This window comes from Nothobranchius furzeri, chromosome 9 (assembly GCF_043380555.1).
Source record: "Nothobranchius furzeri strain GRZ-AD chromosome 9, NfurGRZ-RIMD1, whole genome shotgun sequence".
NCBI classification, from domain to species: Eukaryota; Metazoa; Chordata; class Actinopteri; order Cyprinodontiformes; family Nothobranchiidae; genus Nothobranchius; species Nothobranchius furzeri.
In genome coordinates, this window is record NC_091749.1 from 30,320,441 (window position 1) to 30,346,496 (window position 26,056).

The 26,056-nt window shown below is 41.4% G+C and overlaps 1 protein-coding gene across 1 annotated transcript; it reads left to right on the forward strand.

Annotated features, from left to right (window-relative positions):
* The first annotated feature begins 22,075 nt into the window (after positions 1 to 22,075).
* cart3 (cocaine- and amphetamine-regulated transcript 3) lies at positions 22,076 to 23,400 on the forward strand. The gene is made up of 3 exons (XM_015953974.3): positions 22,076 to 22,353; positions 22,694 to 22,777; positions 22,889 to 23,400. The coding sequence occupies exons 1-3, from the start codon at positions 22,162 to 22,164 to the stop codon at positions 22,994 to 22,996; spliced, it is 384 nt and encodes a 127-aa protein (XP_015809460.1). The 5' UTR covers positions 22,076 to 22,161; the 3' UTR covers positions 22,997 to 23,400.
* Positions 23,401 to 26,056: the final 2,656 nt, after the last annotated feature.

Genomic DNA, 26,056 nt, shown 5'->3' on the forward strand with positions numbered 1-26,056 from the left:
GCCTCGGTAGAGAACCCGAGCTTGGAAGGATGAGATCATCCGCTGAGGGTGAGATGGGGATTTTACACTCTCACACACACACACACGCACACACACAAACACACACACGCACACACACACACACACACACACACACACACACACACACACACACACACACACACACACTTGAGATACTTGTGTTTATGCGGACCTCCATTGACTTCCCTTCATTTTGGTAACTCCACTATGCCTAACCCATACCCTAAACAATTAGTAAGCTTTAACTTACTTTTGGATTCTTCAATAAATTCTGTAAATATGAGAATATTTACTGATTTATTAATTAATTAAGATATTCTTAGATATACGGGGCACCATTCCCCTTTAACCGGGGAAAAATTGAATCCAAAACTCTTATCAGTCTTTCTTGAAGTTCGTAGAATCTTCGGAGCAGAGACTTCTCTTCGACACAACAAAGCTACTGGAGACGAAAATCTGAATTTATAACGTTTAATTAACAATTTGTCAAATGAATAAACAGTGGCATAAATGAATAATAACCATGTGATATAATAAAAGGGTGTATATTCAAAATAATGTTCAAGGTGTTTTGTGTGTATGTATGTGTGTGTGTGTGTTTCTAAAATGGAGTCTGTATGCAAGATGGCTGACCCCTTTGTCTGGCTAAAGTGTGGGTGGCAACTTGCACTTTAACTTCCAAGGCACTTAGAATCAGTAGTAACTTAACCTTAAATCACTCAAAACATTTCAAAGGATCATGAAACAACACAAAAGATTAATCACGAATAATATCTTTTAGTTTAACCACGTGGCCAAGCAGAAAACATTTAAAGATACCAAACCATGATCAATAAGCAGTTTATTCTCTATCAAAATGACCCGACGGACGTGTTTGGGAACGAAAGAGGAAAACACGAAGCTACTTTTTAAGCAATAGCGCGGTTTTATTGCTTATTCTGGACTATAGAGGAAACGGGAGAAGAAAAGGAGAGAGAGAAATGAGTTTTCTGATCACCAGAACAGCAAGGCGTCCCCCGCTGTTTTTTGATTTGACGGTTCTCCGTGTTTCTCCGCAGTTTGGCGTCGTCCGTCGGTTTGATGCTTTCTCCGTTGTTTTGGCCCCACGAGTGTTTCTCCAACGGGCTGGACACAAAGAGAACGAAGTTTCTTTTGGGCTGAGTTTGACAACTTACAGCGTCTCTGAGAGCTGGATGGAGCTCCGCTCGTTCCCAGTCAGGTCCTGATGGAGTTGGAGTGTAGTTTCCAGCAGTTCCGTGGGCTCAACTTGGGCACTTAGAGCTTCCGCGTGCTCAAGGGAGTCGGAGCGTTCGATAAGCGTGTCCTTACCGCCAGGTATCCTGGGAAAAAGAACGAGGTTTCTTTGTCTCTGCTGAAGATTTATGGTCTTATTTCGCGGGAAACCTCTGTGACTCCCACACAAGCACAGAATGTGTTTCTGGTATTAGGCGGTGACATCATCCCAATGCTTCCGTGTGCAAAACATCATGGGAAATGAAGTTTCTTGGCGCTGATGTGATTATTTGCTTTTCAGAGCAATTTAAGCACAGTCATTTTGGAGAAAATCACTGCATAGTAATTTCCTCATGAGGTCAGACCCTCAACACTAAACAGGAATTCATAACATTCTTCTATAACCAAGTTTTACACAGTTGGGACCAGCAATATAAAAATGTCCAAAAGTTACAGGTTAAAGTTAAAATTTGTCCACTTGATGGTGTAGCAGAATATAATTGGTATATTCTTACACTTTTATTAAGGTCCAGAGATATCACTGATCCAAACCTGAGCTGGGTTCTTTGGACCGGGCCCTTAGAATCAAAAGAGGTTGTTTTTACTACAGGGAATTTTATTCAAACACCTTGTATTGAATTATAGACAAGAAGAGAGAGATGGGACGTTTAAGAATATTTATTTTATAATTATTTGAAACAATCACCAGGACTAACTCTCTAATGATGGATGCAGATGAATGTAATGCTGAAGTGTTGGTGTGTGTGTGTCAGTTCAGAATCTCCATCTGGTGGAGGCGAGTCTGAGTGTGAGATGTTGTTTGCCCTAACTGACCGACGATGGACTTCAGGAGGAAGACATGAGACGCAATCTATGCTGATCTACGTACCGTGCGGAGACCTCCGTGTTAGATCCGGATGCCAGGTCCTCGGACCCTCCTTGGTGCTGGAACTGGTGAAACAGCGTCGGCAGCACGACAAACCAGTCAATGCATCGTCTCCTGGTACAATGGCAGGTTTTCAGCGTCACTTAGAGACCCCCCTTTTTAAGTCAGAGAGTTCAGCTTTTATTCTGAAGGAACCGTCGTCTTGTTGATAAAACGACAGAAGTTTCCAGCTTGACAGTTCTCAGCTTAAAAGTAGAAAATACAGCTGGCCAGTCTGTACTTCACTTAGCGATGATGGACATCAGCTGGATTTGAGAGCTGGTCGAGTACTTGGTTGGAACTCCGTTGGAACTGCGTTGAACTGCATTGAACTAGCGTCTGAGCGTGCGTTGAACTGAATTAAAATGGCGTTGTTCTGTTTTATTAAGCTTAGTTGTTTATGATTCTTAGCGAATCGGAGTGGACAGATTAACTAAACACCACAGAACTCTGCCACGCATCAGAAAGGAAGTTCTGATTGGATGAGTGAACAATGTGTCATGTGTTTACCTTATGTGGATCAGGATGTCTAGCTCAGTTAGCCCAAAGTCCTGTTATTCATTAAACACATAAATCATAACATTGTGATTTAACAGATCAGTCACCTGATTATTATTGACCAACAGTTGTTTTGATTAGCTTTATTAGAAATAAAGTTCTTTGATTAACTAATGAAAAGCGTTCTTCGTCCTTCTTCTGTCTTCTTTGCTGGAATGTAAACATCAGAAGCAAGCACACGACCTTGGCAATTTATGCACACTGTCACTGTGTCAAAGGGCAGCTGGTAAGGGCAGAAATGGCATATTCATAACGCTACAATGGTTAAAGAGGTTTTGCTTCAGATGACCGGTCTGAAGCTTTTCTCAAGAGCTGATGAATCACCAGAGTGATCCAGTTTTAATGTTCTCATGTTATGATTTGTGTAGCCAACCAGAGATTGACAAGTTGAGGAATATTACCAAGACAAATCAGAAATACGCCTTCTTTGATCTGGATGCTCTGATCTGGGGTAAAGGGCTATCTATGTGTCACGCATTTGACTTAACTTTGTTCTTGTGTGAGTGCAAATGGTGATGACCTCGTCATATCAACATGCTGAAACATATATCAATCAATGTAATCATAACATAATATTCATTTCAAACTTCAATCACAGATTAACGAAAGCATTTCATTATATTATAATTATTATAAGTAGCAATAAACAAACATTTATTTAATGATTATCTAGCTTATAAGTTTTAGAAGTTCATATTTAATTTAAGAAATCATTCTTTGATTTAGCAACTAATCCAAGCTGCGAATGTTCCTTATTTGGAGCCATGAAGAATCCTGTAGGACGATAAGGATGAACCTTGAGGAGAGAACATTATTACTGACAATACGTTATCATGTGTTCAGAGCTGCAGAGAGGCTCTGAGCTCCAGCTGATGGGATGAAGGCAGGCCAATTTAAAGGGAACACATGTAGTCTGGTGTCTCCTTTTTGACCAGATGTTGAATGGCCAAACTGTACCTAAAAACTGACCATTGCTGGATGTTACACACACACACACACACACACACACACACACACACACACACACACACACACACAGACACACACACATATCTAAGTAAGTACATTTTATTTCTATAGCACTTGTCACAGACATAGAATAACAAAGTGCTTCACATAGGTCAAAACAAAATAAAACAAAGTCATAAAATCAAAATGATCTCAGAACAGAATCAGATTAACATCAGAAAAAATAAAGTCATAAAATTATTAAATTTCATAAACAGACGAAATATTAAAAATTTGAGTTAAAAACAAGAAAATAAAAGGTTTAGTTAAAAGCAGCTTTAAATAAAAGGATTTTTAGCTGTTTTTTAAGTGTCCAGACTGTCAATGCTGCGTAAGGATAAAGGAATACCATTCCGGAGTCGGGGTGCAACAGTCTGGAAGGACCGATCACCTCGACTTTTATATCTGCTCTTTGGAATGTCTGGAAGGTTCTGGTGTGTGGACCTGAGGGCTCGGGTTGGGGCATAAGGCTTTAACACACACACACACACACACACACACACACACACACACACACACACACACACACACACACACACACACACACACACACACACACACACACACACACACGTATGTAAGTATAACACATACTTTAGATAAAATGTTAATGAAACAACAGCCTCAGTAACATTTAAGAGTAAAATAAAGCTACAAGTACATGTGGTGAAAGAAATCCCAGCAGAGTCTGCTCACAAAGGGTTCCCATTTTGGAATTTAAAAGTGAAAGTCAGCACATTTTACCGTTTTTTTTTTTTTTTTTTTTTGGCTGAGATTAGAAATTGAATATCTATTTTTACCCTAAAGATGTTCTACATCGGTTCAGCTTGAATATAACTCAGAACTCTTTGCTATAACGTCTCTTCAGTGAAGTGAAATCTGTTTCTTAACCAAAGGGAAAAGCTGACTGCAGGATTCTCTGTTTACACATCCTGATAATGTGGACCCACCAGCTGATCTCAGTTCTGGACACAAAAGATTAGATAAACATATGTCTTAGACTTACAGTTGTTTACAGACGTTAGGACCCATTTCTCAATACTTAGGTCACATTTGCAAAACTCTACATACAGTGTGCACAACAGAAGTCTATGTGGGCCAAACTGAGGATCAATTATCATTGCTTTGGCACAAAATGCATTGAGTGACTACATCTCTCAAATGTCATGAAGTCCCTTCTCACTCAGACACAACAACTGCCAAAACTCATTGTACTAACAGGACATTTTGCACTTGCTTACATACTGTTCACAAAACTGAAAACATGTTCAAAACAATAACATACTGCAAAACTGAATATGACAGCAAAATCCAACAGCAATATGTTATTGAAACATCAATGCAGTTTAACCAGCCACAGCTGACTCTAATTGTAGATGAACAGCTGCACAGGTGTTACACTTTCAATGTCATTATAAAAGTAGTCAACTGCTCAATAGGTTTGTGTTTGCAAAAAAGGCAACAAGAGATAGGAAAATAATAAATATTGCATATAGTGCCGCTGAAATTAAATCTATCATTAAAGCATATATAATGGAAGAGTGGCAAAGAATGTGGGAAAGGGGAGAGAAAGGAAGACATTTGTTTCAGATACAAGGGAAAGTAGGAAAATGGAAAAATATAATGAATAGTAGAGATCAAAGGATAATATCAAGATTAAGATTGGGACATACTGGGCTTAATAATACGATGCATCTGATGGGGAAACATCCCACAGGTTTGTGTGGATGTGGGGTGGGGGGGGGGGGGGGGAGAAACTGTGGAACATGTTTTGTGTGACTGCATGAAATATGAGGGAAGTAGAGGGCAACTCAGGGAGAAATTAAGAGACATAGGAGGTGGAGTGATGACTGTAAGGAATTTGTTAAATGGTGACGAAAGGAATTATAAGTTGGTTGTTGGGTTTCTAAAGCACTGTGGTGTGTTGGATAGAATTTAGTTGTTTTTTTTCTCGCTCTTACTCTGACTCACACTCCAGCACAGTATGTGGTGGAAATGCACCTAGCAGTTAAATGCCACCCGCCATTAATACTCGAAGAAGAAGAAGAAGTAGGTTTGTGTTGTGATGTAAACATGGACCCAGCCAGAAATAGAGAAGTGGCTGAAAGAGGAAGAATAGAGGCTGGGAGAGGGCGAGGAGTACGTATGCGTGGTGGCAGAAGAATAAGAGGAAGATCAAGAGCTGGAGTCTCAGATGAGATCAGATACTGTAATTGATCATGTAGTAAATCATGGTCTCTCAATGAGAGAGGCTGGTCAGAGAGTGCAGCCCAATCTGCAACGCTCTACAGTGGCATCTATTGTTGGAGTTTTCCGGCAGGCCAACAGGTAACTTGTATTCTGCAAGGGCATGTGACTCAGTTGCACATGTCAGATGTAAATAATGTTATGTGTAATTGTTTTTGCATTTCTGCTTACTAGGACTCAACGGTTACCTCACACAGGAGGGAGAGGAAGGATGTTCACTGATGTGCAGGAAACCGCCATTGTTGTTATGGTAATCAGAAACAATGGGATAAAGCTCACTGAGGTCAGACGCAGTATCTTGGCAGACAACGTTACCTTTGCAAATATTCACAGTGTAAGCCTAACAACAATTTCTAGAGTCCTGAAGAAACATCAGGTCAGGATGAAACATTTGTACACTGTGCCTTTTGAGAGGAGCTCTGAACATGTCAAGCAACTCAGGAACCAACATGTCCAGGTAAGAACTGTTACAGTGATGAACAATACCAACACACACAAAGACAATTTGTACACATTTACTACAGTAATGTAACCGCTTATGTTGCCTTGTGGATAGTTTTCAGAGAGTCATGGAGATTGAAGGCATGCAAACACGCCACATTTTCATCTATGTGGATGAGGCAGGTTTCAACTTGGCCAAAACACGGCGACGAGGGAGGAATGTGATTGGGAAGAGAGCCACAGTGAATGTCCCGGGCCAGAGGGGTGCCAACATCACAATGTGTGCAGCAATCTCCACTGATGGACCACTGTTACACAGACCAGTAATTGGGCCATACAACACTGGACGGCTCCTTGCGTTCCTGCATGATCTCTATGGAAGGGTTGTGCTAGGTGAGGAAAGGGATGTGGACAGACGGAATCAGCCAACATATATAATTGTATGGGACAATGTGGCATTTCACCACTCCCATGCAGTCAGAGTGGTTTGTGGCCCATCCCAGAATGGAGTCACTTTTCCTCCCACCTTACTCTCCATTCCTCAACCCCATAGAGGAATTCTTTGCCTCATGGCGGTGGAAGGTGTGCAACCATCATCCACATGATCAAATGTCCCTTCTGGATGTGATGTATGCTGGATGGCTGGACATGTCAGCAGTAGATTGCCAGGGATGGATCAGGCATGCCAGAAGATTCTTTCCCAGGTGTATTGCCCTAGATGACATGAGATGTGGTGTGGATGAGAACCTGTGGCCAAATGGAGAAGACCGAGTAGATTAGCATATTGAATCTGTATCAGTGGATGTTGTGTTTACAAAGTCGTGTGTTTTGGAAGTACTTAGTGCAAAAACAAATACCATTAAAAATAAATGAACAACATGAAATATTGACTAATTCTGCATCGTGTCTGATTCATTCCAGTAACATCTATTGGAAGTATGAACAGAGATGTGTCCTTGTTTTACTCAAGAAAACGTAATGCTACATGTTGTTAGTGTTTTTTAGGTCTTTGTTTTGTGGGTGACAAAGTGTGTTTGCCGGCTGTCAACCTTTGCTAGTGTTCTGGAGGAATGTGTTTATTTGAGACCTGAATGAAGTGTTTTGGTGGTTGTAGTGCATTTTGAATGTGAAATGAACTGTTTTGCCAAGCTGAAACTCAGTTAGGAGAACTGTGTGAAGTGTCTAGCAAAAGTGACATTAGTACTGAGAAATGGGTCCTAAAGTCTGTTTAAAAAAACTGCACCTGTGAAACCAGATTATCATAATTAAACACTTTTTATTTTAATGTCAGCACAAGGATAATAAATTGTCAGCTCAAATCCCTCTAAAGCAAGAAATTATTCACTCAGACACATTTCATTGCAATCACATAATCCACTAGATTATGACTGCTCCTGTTATAATAAAGACCAAAGATAAATCTGCTGAGAATCCACAGTTTTGGTTAGAAATAACACCCGGAAACCATCCGTGACTGTTCCTTCACAGACGCAGTTTCCTGCTTTATGGTAAATGGCCTGTTCTTGATCTAGCGCCTTCTAGAGTCCTGGAACCCCCCAAGGTGCTTTACAACACAATCAGTCATTCACACACACACTCATACCCTGGTGGTGAGGAGTAACATTGTAGCCACAGCTACCCTGGGTAGCACTGACAGAGGGGCGTCTGCCGAACACCGGCACCACCGGTTCCTCCGAACACCACCAGCAGGCAAGGTGGGTTAAGTGTCTTGCCCAAGGACACAACAACAGACTGAGCGGGGTTCGAACCTGCAACCTTCAGATGAAGGGGTAGCACTTAACTCCTGTGCCACCGTCTCCCTGCTTTACTCAACCTTTAGTTGCTAGAAACTCATGAATATGCAAGTTTGATGTTATCATATTAGCATCATGCTAAAAAAAGGTATATCTAAAAATCAAACAATTAAAAACAGCTCTTATTTTTAAATTTTCTAAAGATTATTTGAAATTTCATTTTATAAGGTGACAACTATTTACTTTTTAAATTCACTTTTATTCAGAATATGGCCACTTCAGGTGAAAATAACATGAGAATAAAGAAGTGCAGTTGCCTTCATTTCAACCCTTTTGGATTAATATGGCCTGGATGACTGAGAACCTTCACCAGCATATCTGAAGTTTATAGTTTGTATCTGTTTTATCCTTTTCTCCCCTCATTTGTAAACTTTTGATTGATGCCTATCTCCAGCGGTCAATGGGCAATCAGGCGGGGTACACCCTGGACAGAGAGCCAGTCCATCGCAGGGCAACACAGAGACACGCAGGACCAACAACCATGCACACAAACACACACACACACACACACACACACACACGCACACACACACACACCTAAGGACAATTTAGACAGACCAATCAACCTAACAACAGTCATGTTTTTGGACTGTGGGAGGAAGCCGGAGTACCCGGAGAGAACCCACGCATGCACAGGGAGAACATGCAAACTCCATGCAGAAAGATCCCAGGCCGGGAATCGAACCCTGGACTTTCTTGCTGCAGGGCAACAGCTCTAACCACTGCGCCACTGCGCAGCCAAAACTGGGTTTCACTTTTAGTTCTTTTCTTTCTTTTAACAAAGATGTTTTGTTAAACTGTTGTATCAGGTCATGTTCATGAGATGAGACGGAATAAAGTGAAGATTTTGAATCAGTCTGATGAATTTCTTCATATTTTCAAATAATCTTTAACAAACTTGCATAATTTTAATGCAGTAATTACACAGGATTAGCTTGAATTGAGCCAGACGGAAAGGAACTTCATCATAATTGGGTTTAATTGAGGTAAAAATTTGATTTATTATTTTAAAAAATGGATTGATTGAAAGTTCAGACTTTCATTAAATTTGACAGCTGAAGGCAGTTTGATTCAACTTTAACAGAAAACTCTGAACCTTTACTTTAAGTTTATTTGCTTTCAAATAACAAATGTAAAGTGAACGTTGAAACCCTTCCTGCAGAAGTCATCACTGGGTAATTTTCTCCTGTGAGACCCAACACACCAGCAGCTGTGCTGCACACTAGTTAGATTTAGAAAAGACTTTAAAAGGCATGAAATGAACACCGAATCTGAAATGTAAATCAGAAGCTGAATTACACGCTACAAGTTGGGTTTTTCTATTTTTTATTGGTGGTGTTTGGTATTCAAGTCAGAAACGCAGGTGTTAGAGAAATGACACCTGAAGAAAAGCGCTGACTCAAGCTCAGTAATAATTAAAAGCCTATATCTGATGTTCAAACTAAAACATTTTTAATTTCTGTCTGAATTCATGTTCTGTGAATCTGACCGCTCTACTTAATGGAGCTGAAACTGGAGCTGGAACTGTAGAAGCAAAATAAAATTAAACTAAGTTTTTTCTTGTTTTTACCACCATCTGTGCAACCAAAAAACATAATTATACATTTCAAGCCTGTTCCACGTATCATTTACAGGTGAGACCCAACTCACCTTAGTAAAAATAAGTAATAAATAATCCAAAGTGAGACAGATTCTGTAGATTAAAAAAATCTGATTTTTAAACACATTTGTTGTGATTTATGGGTTTTAGTTTCGTGCCATTTGGCTTTTGCTGTTTTATTTTTGTTCAGGAGCTGAATAGTTGGAGCACTTTGTCTTATAGCAAGAAGATCTTGCTTTTGCTTCCCAATGGGGCCTTTCTGCATGTTTGCATGATCTCTCAAATGCATGTGCTTTTACGGGCACTCGTTCTCTTCCACAAACCAAAAGTACATTACTTGGTTACTCTGGTCTGATGCTAGATGTGTTATTTTTCTCCATGTGCGCCTGTGATGGACCAGTGACCTATCCAAGATGTCTCACACCCACTGACTGCAGAGGATAGGAACCAGCCCCCTTTAGCAGGAACAATTGGGTTTAGAGATGAGGGAAATGACCCAGAAGAGTTGAGGCATTGGACTCAATCACAGCAGGGTAAATTCAGAAGCTTTGGCGATTCATCTTGAGCTTCTGCAGGAGAAGTGAGCCGGTTCAAACTGGGATGAATGTAAATACCGTATGTCAAGGGTGTGATCTGGGGAGTCATTTTCTTTAGATGCATCTAAACATTGAACGTTTGACTGTTCCATCATCCTGTCACAGTCTTTTATCATCTTAATTCCCAGCAGGAGATGAGAGCTTTTAATTTCTGTAGTTGTACAGTTTTGTAGATCTTCTTTCATGAGTAAAATGAATTCACATGTTCAGCCTTGTCTGAATTAAATGTGATAAAAATGAATCACTGCAGAGACTTTCACTCTGCAGCCTGTTGGCGCATCCCGTTCAGGTGACCGACCGTATCACTTACAGTCGACACATTATTGCAGCGAAAAACCTGAAGAAAGTTCAGATTTTATGGATTTCTTTCCCCAAGGAGTGGCAACAAATGATTTTGTATCAGTGGACAATCATAGAAGCTCCAGATTGGAATCGATTTTGTTCCCAGTTTAGCCCCAGTACATTCAGGACTTGAAAAAGATTTCAGGATTCTTTGGTTTGTTTTGTAACATGACATTGATCAAACTGAGTCACCAGTCAGTCAGACAGTCTGATTTTTGCATCACACCACGCTTTAATAGCTCAATTATTTTAACATTTGCTTTACAATAGACGCATTAATGTTAAATAATTCTGTAGGATAACAATGCATGTTATAATGTCACTTGGTTTACATGAGTGTTGGTGTGATCAGATGTGATCAGTGATGATGCTGAGTTTGCAAACGAATCAGCAGTATTGTGCAACTCCAGTAGGTCAGTTAACATCAACAATAGAAAAAAAAAGCTTCAACAGACGTCCCAAAAATAAAGGCTAAAACCTTAAGAGACCAACAAAGGACCATTCTATTCTATTCAAATGTATTCTATTCTATTCTATTCTATTCTAAAATAAGCAGTGTCTGTTTATGAGAACTCCAACAGCAGCTCATATTAAATCAAATACAAATGTTTGTGTTGTTGATTTCTGTCACATCACTCCTATTTTTATGAATTTTCTTGATTTTCACAAAAATAAAATAAATGCTTGCTCAGCTTGAGTCTGAATTTCCATCATCAGGTGCAAAGTTGCAAGTAAAAAAAGTTAATTACACATGTTTTACATAAAACCCAGTAGGTATGTGTTCTACTAAGTTCATGTTACCATTAAGATGAGTTCACGTTAAAGGAGCTTCATGGATCAGACACCTTTGGCTCGGTTCATACCGCAAGATTATCATGATGATATTTCACCCAATTCTCCCCTTCAGACAATCTTAATTACCGGGATGACTCTAACAATAATCTTATCAGACATTCTTGTCATGTGTGGTGAGTTAAGACTGCTACAGTCTGCCCTGATGGATGTCAGGAATCACTTGGTTAGTAAAGCAGGAAAATTGAACATGTTGGATTGTATTGGTCCAATTTTGAGGACAAACAAGTGTGCTGCTTGTTGAATGTGATGGTTGGCCAGTCAGAAAGTGAGGTGAGAAGCGTGCTGCACACTCCGACAATTTAAAAATCCTGCCACGTGAACCGCGCTGAACACTGGAAAAAGGAATGTGTGCATCTGCGGGTTCATGTTTATGTGTGTGTGTTCAAGCACATCTTTACATTCATGAGCACACACACACCCCCCCCCCCCCCCACACACACACACACACACACACACACACACACACACACACACACACACCCTATGCAGAGACGCAGCAGAGATGAGAGAAATTCCTCATTGCTGGAAAACATGTCACCATAGTTTCATCTACTCTACAATTACAGAAGGCCAAACAGTGTGCATTATTCAAGGAAAAATGTAGGCAGACAGAAGCAAAAAGGTCCCAAACTCACAACCCTTAATTACCTCTCGGTGACGCACAAAAGCGAATCTAAAGGATGCTTCGCTGACAGAGCGAACTTGTGCCTGTGTGTATTATTTACCAATCCAAAAGCAGTTCCTTTGTCCCCTGTGTTCAAAAGAAAAGGGTGGAGTTCTGCACTTTTTCTCGTGAATAGTTTATCATTCATGCAATATCATTATTTTTCCACTTTGATTGTTTGCTCTTTTCTTCCAGTTCTTAAAAAGTATGAACCCTAAAAGCTGCTGCTTCTTCCTCCAACGGCCTTTTCTGCAACACGACAGCTCACATTTGAAGACCTCTTCGATGAGCCTGGCAGCCTTTGAAGGACTCAGTTATGATTTATCAGAGGGAGATGACACATTTTGCATTTAATTAACACCTCCATTCACACAGCTTTACAATAGACGCATTAATGTTAAATAATAGGCTAAATAAAATGGTTTCAAAAACAGTGTATGGTAAATAAATGGTAAATGGCCTGTATTTAATATAGTGCCTTCTAGAGTACTGGAACCCCTCAAGGTGCTTTACAACACAGTCATTCACCCATTCACACACTGGTGGGGATGAGCTACGTTGTAGCCACAGCTGCCCTGAGGCGCACTGACAGAGGCGAGGCTGCCAAGCACTGGCGCCACCGGTCCCTCCGACCACCACCAGCAGGCAACATGGGTTAAGTGTCTTGCCCAAGGACACAACGACAGCGACAGACTGAGCGGGGCTCAAACCTGCAACCTTCCGATTATGGAGCGAGCACTTAACTCCTGTGCCACCGTCGCCCATGAAAATAAACTGTAAGGAAATAAAAATTCACTTCTTACAAAAAATAATGTAGGTAATGATCTGGAGCTATTGGAATGCGGTCTCGGGGCTTGGGGGGGGGGAACAAAACTGGTAAAGACCAAATACAGAAACATTGACAACAGAAAAAAGGTGTGAAAATGTGCTGAGGCATGTTTTTAATTGAAATAAGGATTTTATTTTTAAGATTACCACCAAAAATCATTACGATAGCCGGAGGGTTTGCAGGTTTTACCCTGGTTTCACACTGAATGCATCGGCGACGCGGAACATCACTGCTTCAAATAGAATCTATTATAGTCTATGGACTGTTTCAAACCAGAAGCAACGCAATAATTTCCTGGCGCATCCTAAAAGCAGCTCACCATGCTGCTAAAGATAGAATCGGATTCTATTTTTGCCACGCTTCTGGGATGCATCAATTTCCGTAGTTAATATAGGGCTAGAAGGAAATCACACACTGTTTTAATGTAAAATCTCCAGTAAGTTTCAAAATAAAAGTACTGCAGTGATGCAGTTTCACATGAAGTTTACGTGTGACCCAACGATTTATTTAATCATGACATTGTTCCAGAAGTTCAGCAGTGTGATTTTCATGGCTTTAATCCTGGCAGTGGTGAGGAACCACATCATCAAACAGCAATATAAAATGTGGTTTCCTTCTTTTTGGTTTAATGGCAGATTGCATAAACAAACCATGACCTGAAGTCTCAAGGGATTGTGTGAGCTCGTGAGTCCAGTGAAGAGCACAACGAGGAAGTCGTGCCGTTGCCAAGACTCTTCCGGTGTGAAAAGGAGCACTTTGAAGTTTGCGAGTAAACCATTTAGCACCACCGATACTTCCGTTAAAAGTTTTACAAAAGATCAACACTTAACCATTGTTTTGGCAGTTTATAAGTACAGTACTTGAAAAATGTGTTCATATTTGAAACTTTGCTCATTTTTGGTGCTTAATGAATGTCTGGTGTAGTTTGAACTTGTGTTCCATCGTTACACTAACATGTGAGGTGCTCTGCCTATAGCACAGTAGCTGTGGTCATAGCAGTTAACTGCTATGCTCATAGCACATTGGCTGTACCCGTAGCTACAGTGGCTATAACTACAGCCACAGTGGCTACAACTATAGCTACAGTGGCTATAACTACAACTACAGTGGCTATTACTACAGCCACAGTGGCTACAACTATAGCTACAGTGGCTATAACTACAGCCACAGTGGCTATAACTATAGCTACAGTGGCTATAACTACAGCCACAGTGGCTATAACTACAGCTACAGTAGCTACAGTGGCTATAACTACAGCCACATTGGCTATAACTACAGCTACAGTGGCTATAACTATAGCTACAGTAGCTACAGTGGCTATAACTACAGCCACATTGGCTATAACTACAGCTACAGTGGCTACAACTATAGCTACAGTGGCTATAACTACAGCCACATTGGCTATAACTATAGCTACAGTGGCTACAACTATAGCTACAGTGGCTATAACTACAACCACAGTGGCTATAACTACAGCCACAGTGGCTACAACTATAGCTACAGTGGCTATAACTACAACCACAGTGGCTATAACTACAACCACAGTGGCTATAACTACAGCCACAGTGGCTATAACTATAGCCCAGTGGCTATAACTACAGCCACAGTGGCTATAACTATAGCTACAGTGGCTATAACTACAACCACAGTGGCTATAACTACAGCCACAGTGGCTACAACTATAGCTACAGTGGCTATAACTACAACCACAGTGGCTATAACTACAGCCACATTGGCTATAACTACAGTTACAGTGGCTACAACTACAGCCACAGTGGCTACAACTATAGCTACAGTGGCTATAACTACAACCCCAGTGGCTATAACTATAGCTCAGTGGCTATAACTACAGCCACAGTGGCTACAACTATAGCTACAGTGGCTATAACTACAACCACAGTGGCTATAACTACAGCCACAGTGGCTATAACTACAACCACAGTGGCTATAACTACAGCCACAGTGGCTATAACTATAGCCCAGTGGCTATAACTACAGCCACAATGGCTATAACTACAGCTACAGTGGCTATAACTACAGCCACAGTGGCTACAACTATAGCTACAGTGGCTATAACTATAGCCCAGTGGCTATAACTACAGCCACAATGGCTACAACTACAGCCACAGTGGCTACAACTATAGCTACAGTGGCTAAAACTACAACCACAGTGGCTATAACTACAACCACAGTGGCTATAACTATAGCCCAGTGGCTATAACTACAGCCACATTGGCTATAACTACAGCTACAGTGGCTACAACTACAGCCACAGTGGCTATAACTACAGCTACAGTGGCTACAACTACAGCCACAGTGGCTATAACTACAGCTACAGTGGCTACAACTACAGCCACAGTGGCTATACAGCTACAGTGGCTACAACTACAGCCACAGTGGCTACAACTACAGCCACAGTGGCTATAACTACAGCTACAGTGGCTACAACTACAGCCACAGGGGCTACAACTATAGCTACAGTGGCTACAACTACAGCCACAGTGGCTATAACTACAGCTACAGTGGCTACAACTACAGCCACAGTGGCTACAACTACAGCCACAGTGGCTATAACTACAGCTACAGTGGCTACAACTACAGCCACAGTGGCTATAACTACAGCTACAGTGGCTACAACTACAGCCACAGTGGCTATAACTACAGCCACAGTGGCTACAACTATAGCTACAGTGGCTACAACTACAGCCACAGTGGCTACAACTATAGCTACAGTGGTTACAACTACAGCCACAGTGGCTATCTACAGCTACAGTGGCTACAACTACAGCCACAGTGGCTACAACTACAGCCACAGTGGCTATAACTACAGCTACAGTGGCTACAACTACAGCCACAGTGGCTATAACTACAGCTACAGTGGCTACAACTACAGCCACAGTGGCTATAACTACAGCCACAGTGGCTACAACCAAGGACGTAATTTTCACTTTAGAAGTGGGGGGGACACGGGGGGGAGGGGGAGGGGGAGTATCTTTACAATATGTTCTAATGGGAAACCGGCTTCAACACAAACGGTTGCTTTCCGCTTGGTCCTACAGCTCAACCAGTGTCAATTTAATATAGCGTAATATTGTTTTTGGATGGTAAAAAGTGCAGGGGTCAAAACTTGACTTTGGAAAAAGTGGGGGGGACATGTCCCCCCTGTCCCCCCCCCCCAAAATTACGTCCATGGCTACAACTATAGCTACAGTGGCTATAACTACAGCCACAGTGGCTAGAACTACAGCCACAGCCACATCATTAAAGAAACACGTTTCCTCCCTCACGAGAGATTTGATGTTTGTTACCTTGTAAAACTGAGGCCAAAGCATCGCATTCAGGTTGAGGAGAAAGGACGTATCTATGGATGGCAGTTACACTGATGACTCACTCAGTCATGAAATTAGATGTGACGGTTTTTGGTGAAGTTTGGGTTTAGGAGACATGACACCAGCGCCTTAATGATGCTCATTAATCATGGTCTTATTCCACACAGATGACTTGTGAGACTTGAGATGCAGTAATTAGTGATGAGTCACTATGTTAACACTCGGCGCTGCTGTGCACGGCTGCCACTACACCACCTGATGACCAATCAGAACCCGACGCTGGGACAGAGTTTGTATGAGAGAGTTTGAGGTATAGCTGCTGTGGCGTTGGCCCTTTATGTCACCTCATCTCCTCCGTTCCTTTGTTCTGTCTGCCTAAGAGCTCCATTTGAGGTGTTCTAAGGAATACTAGATATTAGGTGCTAACAAGACAGCTCAGCAGCAGTCGCTTCAGTCTGTGAAATTGTTAAATGCAGGACTCATGGATCACTGAAAGTAAAAATACATTTCTTCACTGTATTGTAATTCCACTTTACTGTCCCACCTCCCTTATTTTACAAGTTCTAATTTACCATAAAACAAACAATTTTTAGGAAATTAAACCAAAGCCTGTGATTTATAGTCGACTTCCTGGAACTGCGTCACACATGCATCACACAAAATGAAACAATCATGAACCTTTCAAAAAGAGAGAAAAATACCCTGACCAGCTCATTTACGTATTTGGTACAAGTGTGACTGCTTGTTAACACAAATATTTGAGCAGTCTGTTAGGTTGCAGCAGCTCACTGCATTCAGACACCTACCTGTGGTGAAACAGAGCTGTTGAAGTTCAAGCTGGGCATCAGAATGGAGAAGAAAAGGGATTTAAGTGACTTTGGATGTGGTATGGTTGTTGAGGCTGTGTTTAATCAGAAACTGTTGATCTACAGGACAGCAGGAGCTCAGGAGGTAGAGGTTGCTGGTTTCAATCCCAATTTAAGCGCCTTGTGATTTTCATCTTGAGAGGCGCTATAGAATGATACATTCTTCTTCTTCTTCTTCTTCCCAGCTCCGACCAGAGAGACAAGACACTTAACCTACCTTGCCTTGTGGTGGTCGGAGGGACCAGTGGCGCCAGTGTTCGGCAGGCCTTGCCTCCCTCAGTGCGCCTCAGGGCAGCTGTGGCTACATCGTAGCTCATCACCACCAGTGTGTGGATGGATGAACAGTTAAACACTTTGGAGTCCTCTGATTCTGAAAGGTGCTATACAAGTGTGGATCATTTACAAATAAAATAAATTCTACTTTACCTTTCCATTGATGATTCATGAAGAAGAAACAATTTTTTATATAGCACCTCTCCAGATAAAGATCACAAGGCACTTCACAAGAACAACAAAAGCAAAAACTGATTTAAAACAGCATGAGAAAATTACAAAGTAAAAGTTTAGATTAAAAAAATTGGAATAAAATATAAAAAAGGAAAAGGTAATCACGGGATCTCAAAATAGACAGAATTGAAAGACACTCCAGCTTGAAAAGAAGCAAGAGAGGAAGAAGAGGATGAACAGAAGGTCACTTCAAAGCAGCCTGAACAGTTGAGTTTTCAGCTGGGTTTTAAAGGAGACCACTGAGTCCACTGATCTCAGGCTCAGGGGGAGAGAGTTCCAGAGTCTGGGGGCCACAGCAGCAAATGATCTGTCACCTTTGGTCTTCAGCCTGGTGCTGCACAACCAGTAGGCTTTGGTCACTGGATCTCAGGGACCTGCTGGGGGTGTCGGGACCACCTGCATAATGTATTTGCCTTAAAATAGTGATGACATAAACAATTTTATTACTGGTGTCTCTGCATCAACAGTCCGTGCTAGTGAGCCAGAATTTTTGGGGCCTGAACAAAATCACTGAAGGCCACAACTAGCATGCAGTCCTCGCCTTGAATGCCCTGTAGTAAAGTTTTCATATAGTAATACTGCTAAGCACTTTTTACCATAAGTAATACCATTTAACCGCTGTTTATCTGTGGTTTTTAGAGGTTGACGGTTACAATTATAGCTTACTGCCTATGTGTATATACATGCACCTTTGTCATTATTTTTCTTTGAATTATTCTGTAAGTCACCAACCTGTGTGAAGCAAAGAGCTGCTTCGCGATACTCCAGTCGTTTGAAGGGCTACAGTTGATACACCAAGTTTTGTCATGCTCACAATAGTGATCCTTGACCTAGAGTAGGTTTGAATTGAACTAAACTTCAGCTATAATAAATACGTTTGAAGAAATTTAAACAGTTTTATTACCAAATCTATATCAATGTGAATGAGATAATGATGGATTTTTTTTTTTTTTTTGGATGGGAGAAATATACGAAGTTGCTACCGTTGGATGCTATTTATAGCCAAGGCAGTGAAGCAGGCTTCTGGACTTAGCGACTGCACTCTGGAGTCACATGTGGAAGCTGTGATGAGCATTTTATTTCTGTCTTTAGCGCTGTAGACCATTTATTGCAGCACAGAAATGCTGAATAGTTTCACAACTTTTAAAATCGCGCATTATGTTTCGTTCAACCCCGCCTGCTGACGTGATGGCCTAAACTGCGATTGAAACACTCGTCTGAAAATTCCAGACCCTTACCGCAGTGGCGGTGCCAGGGGAGCGCTATAGCTACCCCTGGATTAGTTATTGCACCCCCATAGCACCCCCAAGTAAATGTTAGATTTTTTTTTAATTTAATTTTAATTTCACGTGTGGATGTGATAATATTTAACGTACAAAACAAAAATAATCAGTAAATTATTATATAGATAGTAAAAACTTCAACCAAAACAGGAAATTGATGTTAACCTTTGACCTCATTTTCCACCTGTGAACGAGTGAAAGGTAGAGCTAGTGGTAAAATGGATCAGTTTTTGTTGCCCAAATTTCCACGGGTTCAGGCAGAAACGAATGAATCTTTGGAAGTGATCTCAGACCCACAAAAACCTACGGGTCTGGAAGAAGAGGGTCAACCCTCAACCGCCGCAGCAGTCGAGGGCTTTGCCGCTGGAAATGCGTTAGCTAACCTTGCAACACTATAGATGGTTTTCTGTGTGGCCGTATGTGTTTATGATTTCATGGAAAAGTCAGCGATTGTTCATGTTTATAATGTATATTAATGATTGTTTCAGGTGTTGTTGAGGTGTTGTGCACGCATATGTATCTGCTAGTGTTGAAGGTGTTTTAGAGAACAATAGGTACGCATGACCACTTCCTCCATTGTACCCTCAATAAGAAGACTAGCTCCTTCATAGCACCTGCAGAAAAAAAAAATTCTGGAGCCACCACTGCCTTACCGGAACACACCGGTCCAAAAATATCCAGATGGGACATTCCAGACCTGGCGATGGAAAAGAGCTGTTATAGGGCTTCTGGGGGCTTCTTGGTGCCCACGGGCACCAGGTTGGTGACCTCTGCTCTAAGTGTTTGTGATTATGTAACAAGTGAATTTCCCCATTGTGGGATCAATAAATTCTATTCTATTCTATTCTATTCTATTCTATTCTATTCCATTCTAAGAAGCAAGTAACAACACTAAGGCTCATAGTCAGTATCCACGTGCTGTCAGAACAACAGACTAAAACCATCACTGGGATCCTTATGAGGAGCACTAGAGATCTGGGATCAGGTGAGAAAAACAATCATTGAGAGCTTTTAAGAATATTTTTTTAAGAATAAAAGTAATGGTTGTTTAATGTGTAGGTTTGGAGGAGGTCTCAGGAACTTGAGGAGCCAACCAGAGGGGTATAACAAGGAAGGTGGTGAGTCCAGAGGTCAATCGGGCAGGTGAAGCTGGAGATTGGGCAGAGCAGAATATTTGTTTGTTTACTTCCAACAAACTGTCCGTGCGGAGTCTGATGAGAGACATTTTCACAGAGATCACCATAGGTCAGCTTCCAGAGGTCAGAGTGCAGAACCCACTGAACCACCTGCAGGATACGGAGAAAAAAAGAGAAACTAAAGAGAAAGGAAACTTATTTAACCTTGACCTGTTAAATGTGCATCTTGTGTTCTGATTTAAAATCAGAGCTCTCCTGCACACACTGATGATCATGGAGCACAACAAAAAGAAAACCAAAATGCTATAATAATGAGCATCTGACAACAGAGGCTGGTGGCTCTGAAGTGGCTTTAAATGAAATGTGTTGATGTTGCTGCGTTTTTATGGCTAACAAGATATTTAACCCCTTGGTGATTCTCAAGAGTGAAACACATAAACCCTAATTTACCCTCAAACTTACAAACCTCCTAAATGACCTCTACACATGATGGCAGGCTAAGAATGAGCTTAAAAACAAGTTCTGTGCCTCTAGTCTGGATCAACATCAGAGCCGGATATCAAGCCAGATTATTTTTGTTATTTGGAGCTAAATAAAGAAATGGAATGAGGTTGTTTTTGAACATGTTCCAACGCTTACATAAGTCTGTATTTTTTTACTTGCCTGTATTTGTTTTGATGTAAAGTGTGCAGTCGGAAAACTCACTTTCTTATTAACCGTGCAGTCTGTTGGCAGATGGAGTCAAATGGCTTAACGACCGACATGTTACTCTGAAAACACCAGAGAAGCACATGAGGGACGCTTCTCCTGCTGAACTGTACACACACACAAACTAACGACCTGTTTGTGAATGAAATAGCCTGCGTGGCTGTTGTGAATGAAATGTTAAATTGGCGTCTCAGCCATTAAAGCCGGTGTAGAGGGAGACATGAGTCATGCAGCATCCAGCACAATCAAAGCTTCCTGCTCTTCCATCTCCGTCGGCTCTGAATCCAGAGATCAATGCAGGATTTAATGCTGGGATAACTCAAGCGCAGGATGAAGAACACGATCGGAACAGTAACGTTCATCCTGTGGACTCAGAAAGGAGGAGAATAAATGTTTAAACAGCCTGTTTATTCGTTTATATTTCACACAACTGACTTTCATTTTTCTGCTGACCTTGATTTATGGTAAATGGCCGGTATTTGATTTATTATTTGCTCCAAAGCAACTGCACGTTTGTTATGGTTCTTTTGCATCGATCTCTGTTTTGGCTGGTTGGTGTAATTGTTGCAGGTGTGTTGTTGGTTCAAGAAGCACATCAGAACTTTTATCAGACTCTTTTGACTGAAGCTGATTAAATGTTTTGTCTGTTTTTGTTGTTTCAATCAGAAAAACACCCAGTTCAGGTAGAAGACTTGCATGTTTGTAAAGTAAAACACCATTAATGAATTTGTACAAGAACTGCCAATTATAAGAGAAAAGTTACAGATTTTATAATCTGTGTAACAAGTGTTCTCTGAAACACACCAGTGCTGCTATATTTAATCTCTCAGCTTTCTGTGTTTCTACTCCATATTTAGAGTGAATGTCAAATGCAGAAAACAAATCAGTTCGTTTGTCTCGGATAGCAAACTTCTTGTTGTTTGCATAATCCGTTTTAATTTGTTATTCATCATCCATGTATGGGCTTGTCTTTTACTCTGTCAGTAACTAGTCCGAGCTGCTGTTTGTTGACTTCTTTGTGGGGTTTTTTTGCCCAGCAACTTTTGCGTGATGACTCACCCAAGGCAGCTGTTACGCATGACAAAAAGAGCGAGGGGGGTGAAAATCAAAGGATAAGGTGGAGCAAACAGATGGGACTTCTCACATAAAAAGGTGTTTGTCGTGCAGGAGCGGTTGTTTTTGATCGTGGAACTGGCCACATGCTGCCGCGCACCGGGACCATGCAGAGCTCCAGGCTGCCGAGCGGCGCGCTCCTCTGCGCGCTGCTGCTGCTCTCCGCCGGAGCCGCCGGAGCGCAGCTAATGGACACGGAGTCCGAGGAGGAGCTGAGCCCCAGAGCTCTGCGGGACTTCTACCCGAAAGGACCGAACCTTACCAGTGAGAAGCAGCTGGTAAGTCCACGCACCTGCACCCGCAGTCTGCGCGCAAAAAGGCGAGGAACCCAAACCGAGTTTGGGTTCATTTTTAGTACTTTTGTGCGATTTCCCCTCAAAAATGTTGTTGTAATAAAATTTTAGAAAAAGGAATAAAACTAAACACCATTTGTAAATGTATGCATTTGTGATTTGTGTTCATCTGACTTTTTCTCACGAATTTGTGCGCGCAACTGGAATTTAAATAATAAAACTAAATTCAACAATTTAGGATATTACAGTAAATTATAATCGCGTTGCATTTAGGGGAAATTTAAAATAATCAACGTTTCCTGAGTTTGTTTTTGTTACTTATCAGCTTGGAGCTCTCCAAGAAGTTCTTGAAAAGCTGCAGGCTAACCGACTTCCGGCGTGGGAAAAGAAATTTGGACAAGTTCCAACAGTACGTAAATGCAAATTTAAAAAACCTTTTAAGCCATCAACATGTTTCTTTTATTCTTGTGGGCCTAATCCGTCTCTCTTGTCTCCTGTTTCCGCTCCCCCTTTTCCTCAGTGTGATGTCGGGGAGCAGTGCGCAGTGAGGAAAGGCGCTCGGATCGGAAAGATGTGCGACTGTCCCCGCGGAGCTTTCTGCAACTTCTTCCTGCTGAAGTGCTTATGAGCCTCTCCGGATCTGAATGTAGCATCGAGAGAAGAAACAAACAAAAAAAAAACTTCATAACTTTTTAAAAGGTCCAGGTGAGGAGCAGCTGGAGTGACTACCAACACTTAAAATAAAGATTTATTGCAGTTTTAACCCTGTCTCACATCACAGAAGGAGTCTGTGAGGGTGTCATGAAGGTGAAACAATGACGAGAAAATTATAAATATTCATAAAGTTCTTGTAAATACTCAGATCCTCTTTATGTTTGTAGAAAACTCACAAGCCACATCCAAAATGTAACCAGCAATATCATGGAAGCACATCTATAATCTCCATCTGCTGTGATTTAAACCCAGTTTGTTTCATATATGAATGTTTTGTGTGACTCTAATAAACTGTGAATCCTCTTGTTTTGTAAAGCACTGGAGTGGCTGTAGATTCTTAAAAAAATCATAAAATTCTCCTGTTTCTATCATCAGAGGGAGGCAACATTTGATCGGTGACATCACACATCCTCAGGGTGGTCAGGCTGCTCAGAAAAACAACAGAGGGTTTAAAATTAAACCCGTTTCTGCCGCAGAGGAAGCAGATAGGAGCCAGAGAAGTGGCTGTCACATTTCAGTCATACTGTCAGCGAGCCAGAAAACACACAGCTTCTCCTTCATCTTCACAGGGCAGCTCCAGGCTGCTGATGACAACATGTGTTTGAAAGAAGCTTAACTAAAACCACATGAAAACAGTCTATATATAATTTTTGGCAAATGAAGATCAGGTCCAAAGCTTCAACTTAAAAGCTGCAGCTTAGTCAGAATAGTTGTAGTTTTTGTCCTTTCGCAGAACGAGTAAACTAAATAAATAAAAGGGTAAAGTGAGATCATGACTGGTTCATAATTTTTGTCCTTTTCAAACCTTTATGCATGATATTTTAAGAGGAGGAATCCTCCTGAAGCACTGACTCAAAACTCAGCATCAGACGCTTGCAAGTGTTCATCTATTTGTCTTTTTGAAGCTGAGGTGAATTTTAGGGTGATGTTCCTGCAGTTGGTGTCATGACTTTAGCTTCTGGACTGTTTTCGTGCCGTTCTCCACCTGGTCACACATCTAGTTTACCTGGATTTGATTATCTTCACCTGATCATCATGGTTTAAACCTCCTCGCAGCCTCAGCTCTGATGCCAATCATCCACAACCTCCTTGTAGACTGGATGATCATACACAACCCTCATGCCGTCAACAGACGTTCAGGCGAGTCTGCTTCATAAACTCCCTTCACATCAATACTTTTTCCACCGTAGACTTTTGTCGTGCTCCGTGCATTCGGTGTGTTGGCTGAATGAAGTTGTCTTACAGTAGAACACTGGCATCTGTTCAGCACAGATGTGGATTGATCATCCATTAGGGACCATTTCACAGTTTAGGTCCCTATACCATCATGAAAAGTTCGAAAAGTTGTTTGTAGATTGACCTGAATCTTTAAAACTACAGAAACTCAGACAATTAAGGTCCTAAACTCCCATCAATCGTTTCAGCAAGCTCGGAGCTCGTGGTGTTATACGTTGCTTCTAGAGGTGGTTCTGGCTGGTGGGCTTGCAGTTCGGGTCCAAGTGCATGAGACATCTTTCTGAGGCAGCCGTTGGAGTTTTTAAAGAGTTTTTTTTTTTTTGAAGAAAGTCAGGACTGGATACCAGGAGACAAGCCAGGGAAACAGTACACAATCCAACAAACATCGCAGGGCAGAGTATAACTGCATGAGGGTAAGGGAACACAGGTGAGCAGGGTACCGAGGGGCAGGTTAGACAGACACAACAACAGAGGAAAGGGAGCACATCGTGGCACTGGCACGATTAGTGAAGGAGTTCAAGTGTCTTGTTTCTGAGGGATAAGAGCACACAGAGACAGCTGGGGTGAGGAGGAGGTAATGAAGATAAGTAGAAAAGCAGATCTGTGATTTACATGGATCTGTCCATCCATCCCTCGCCTGTGAGAGCTCCCTGATGTGAGCTTCCTCGACAGGGGGCCAGGCTCAGCCTGCTGAGGAGATGAGGAGCATCCAGCTTGGAGCAGAGCTACTGCTCCTCTAACATCTGAAGGAGTCAGCTGAGGGGATTCTGATGAGGATGCTCTCTGGTCTCCATCCTCTAGAACGGGAGCCACCAACCCATGTGAAGCTGAGCTGCTTCATGGGTACTGAGCCATGTGGTAAACACAGTTCTTTAAATCAGATAAATCATATTTTAATGCTTTCAAGTATTTTGTAAAAGTTCAAATCTGTATTTATGCAAGTGTGATTAGAAAAGGATGGCAGCAGAACGAAAGTGCTTTCATGTTTTTCTCAGTGGTGAGGTGTCATTTGTAGAACGGACTTACAGCGCCCTGCCCTAGAGGCTCCCGTTCGCCAGGACATAATCCGAATTCCCGTTTTGATGGGGTTTGCTCTTTTGTTAATTATCTGGTAGGCGATGAAAAATGAAAGATGAGAGGAATTTAAGAAGCGAAAGACTCAAAATCCACATTAACATTAGAAATAAAAACCAACTGAAATAAAGATTTAGTTTCATCTTAAATTAAATAGCTGGAAAACTTCTCAAACTGCAACACTGCCAAGATGTTCCAAGAATATTACACAGGTAGAAGCTTTATCCGGGAAAAGGGACAGTAAATATGAAATGTGTCATTTGAACCTCCTAAACATTTTCAATCAGCTGCTGTTGCTAACGGACGCTCGTGTTGATGAATGCCAATCCGGTTTCTATGAACAATAAAAAGCTGCTGACATTTTATCCACTTCAAAGCTGCCAAAAACAAGCAGCACTTCCACATGGGAACTACTTTGTATTTTCAAGGTTTCTGTCATTTTAAACACTCCTTGTTCCTTTTGCAGACGTAAGTTGGAGTAAAAATTGAAGCCTATAAAAGTGGATTTAGAGGGTGAAAATCTGCAGAAGTGAAATCTCAGTCTGTTTAAATTTATAAACATTCAACAGAATAAATACATTTAGTGGAAATTGAATGCAAAAATGTTCACTTTACCCATTTTGTTCACATCTGTGTTTATCCCACACATCACTGTAATCGGTAT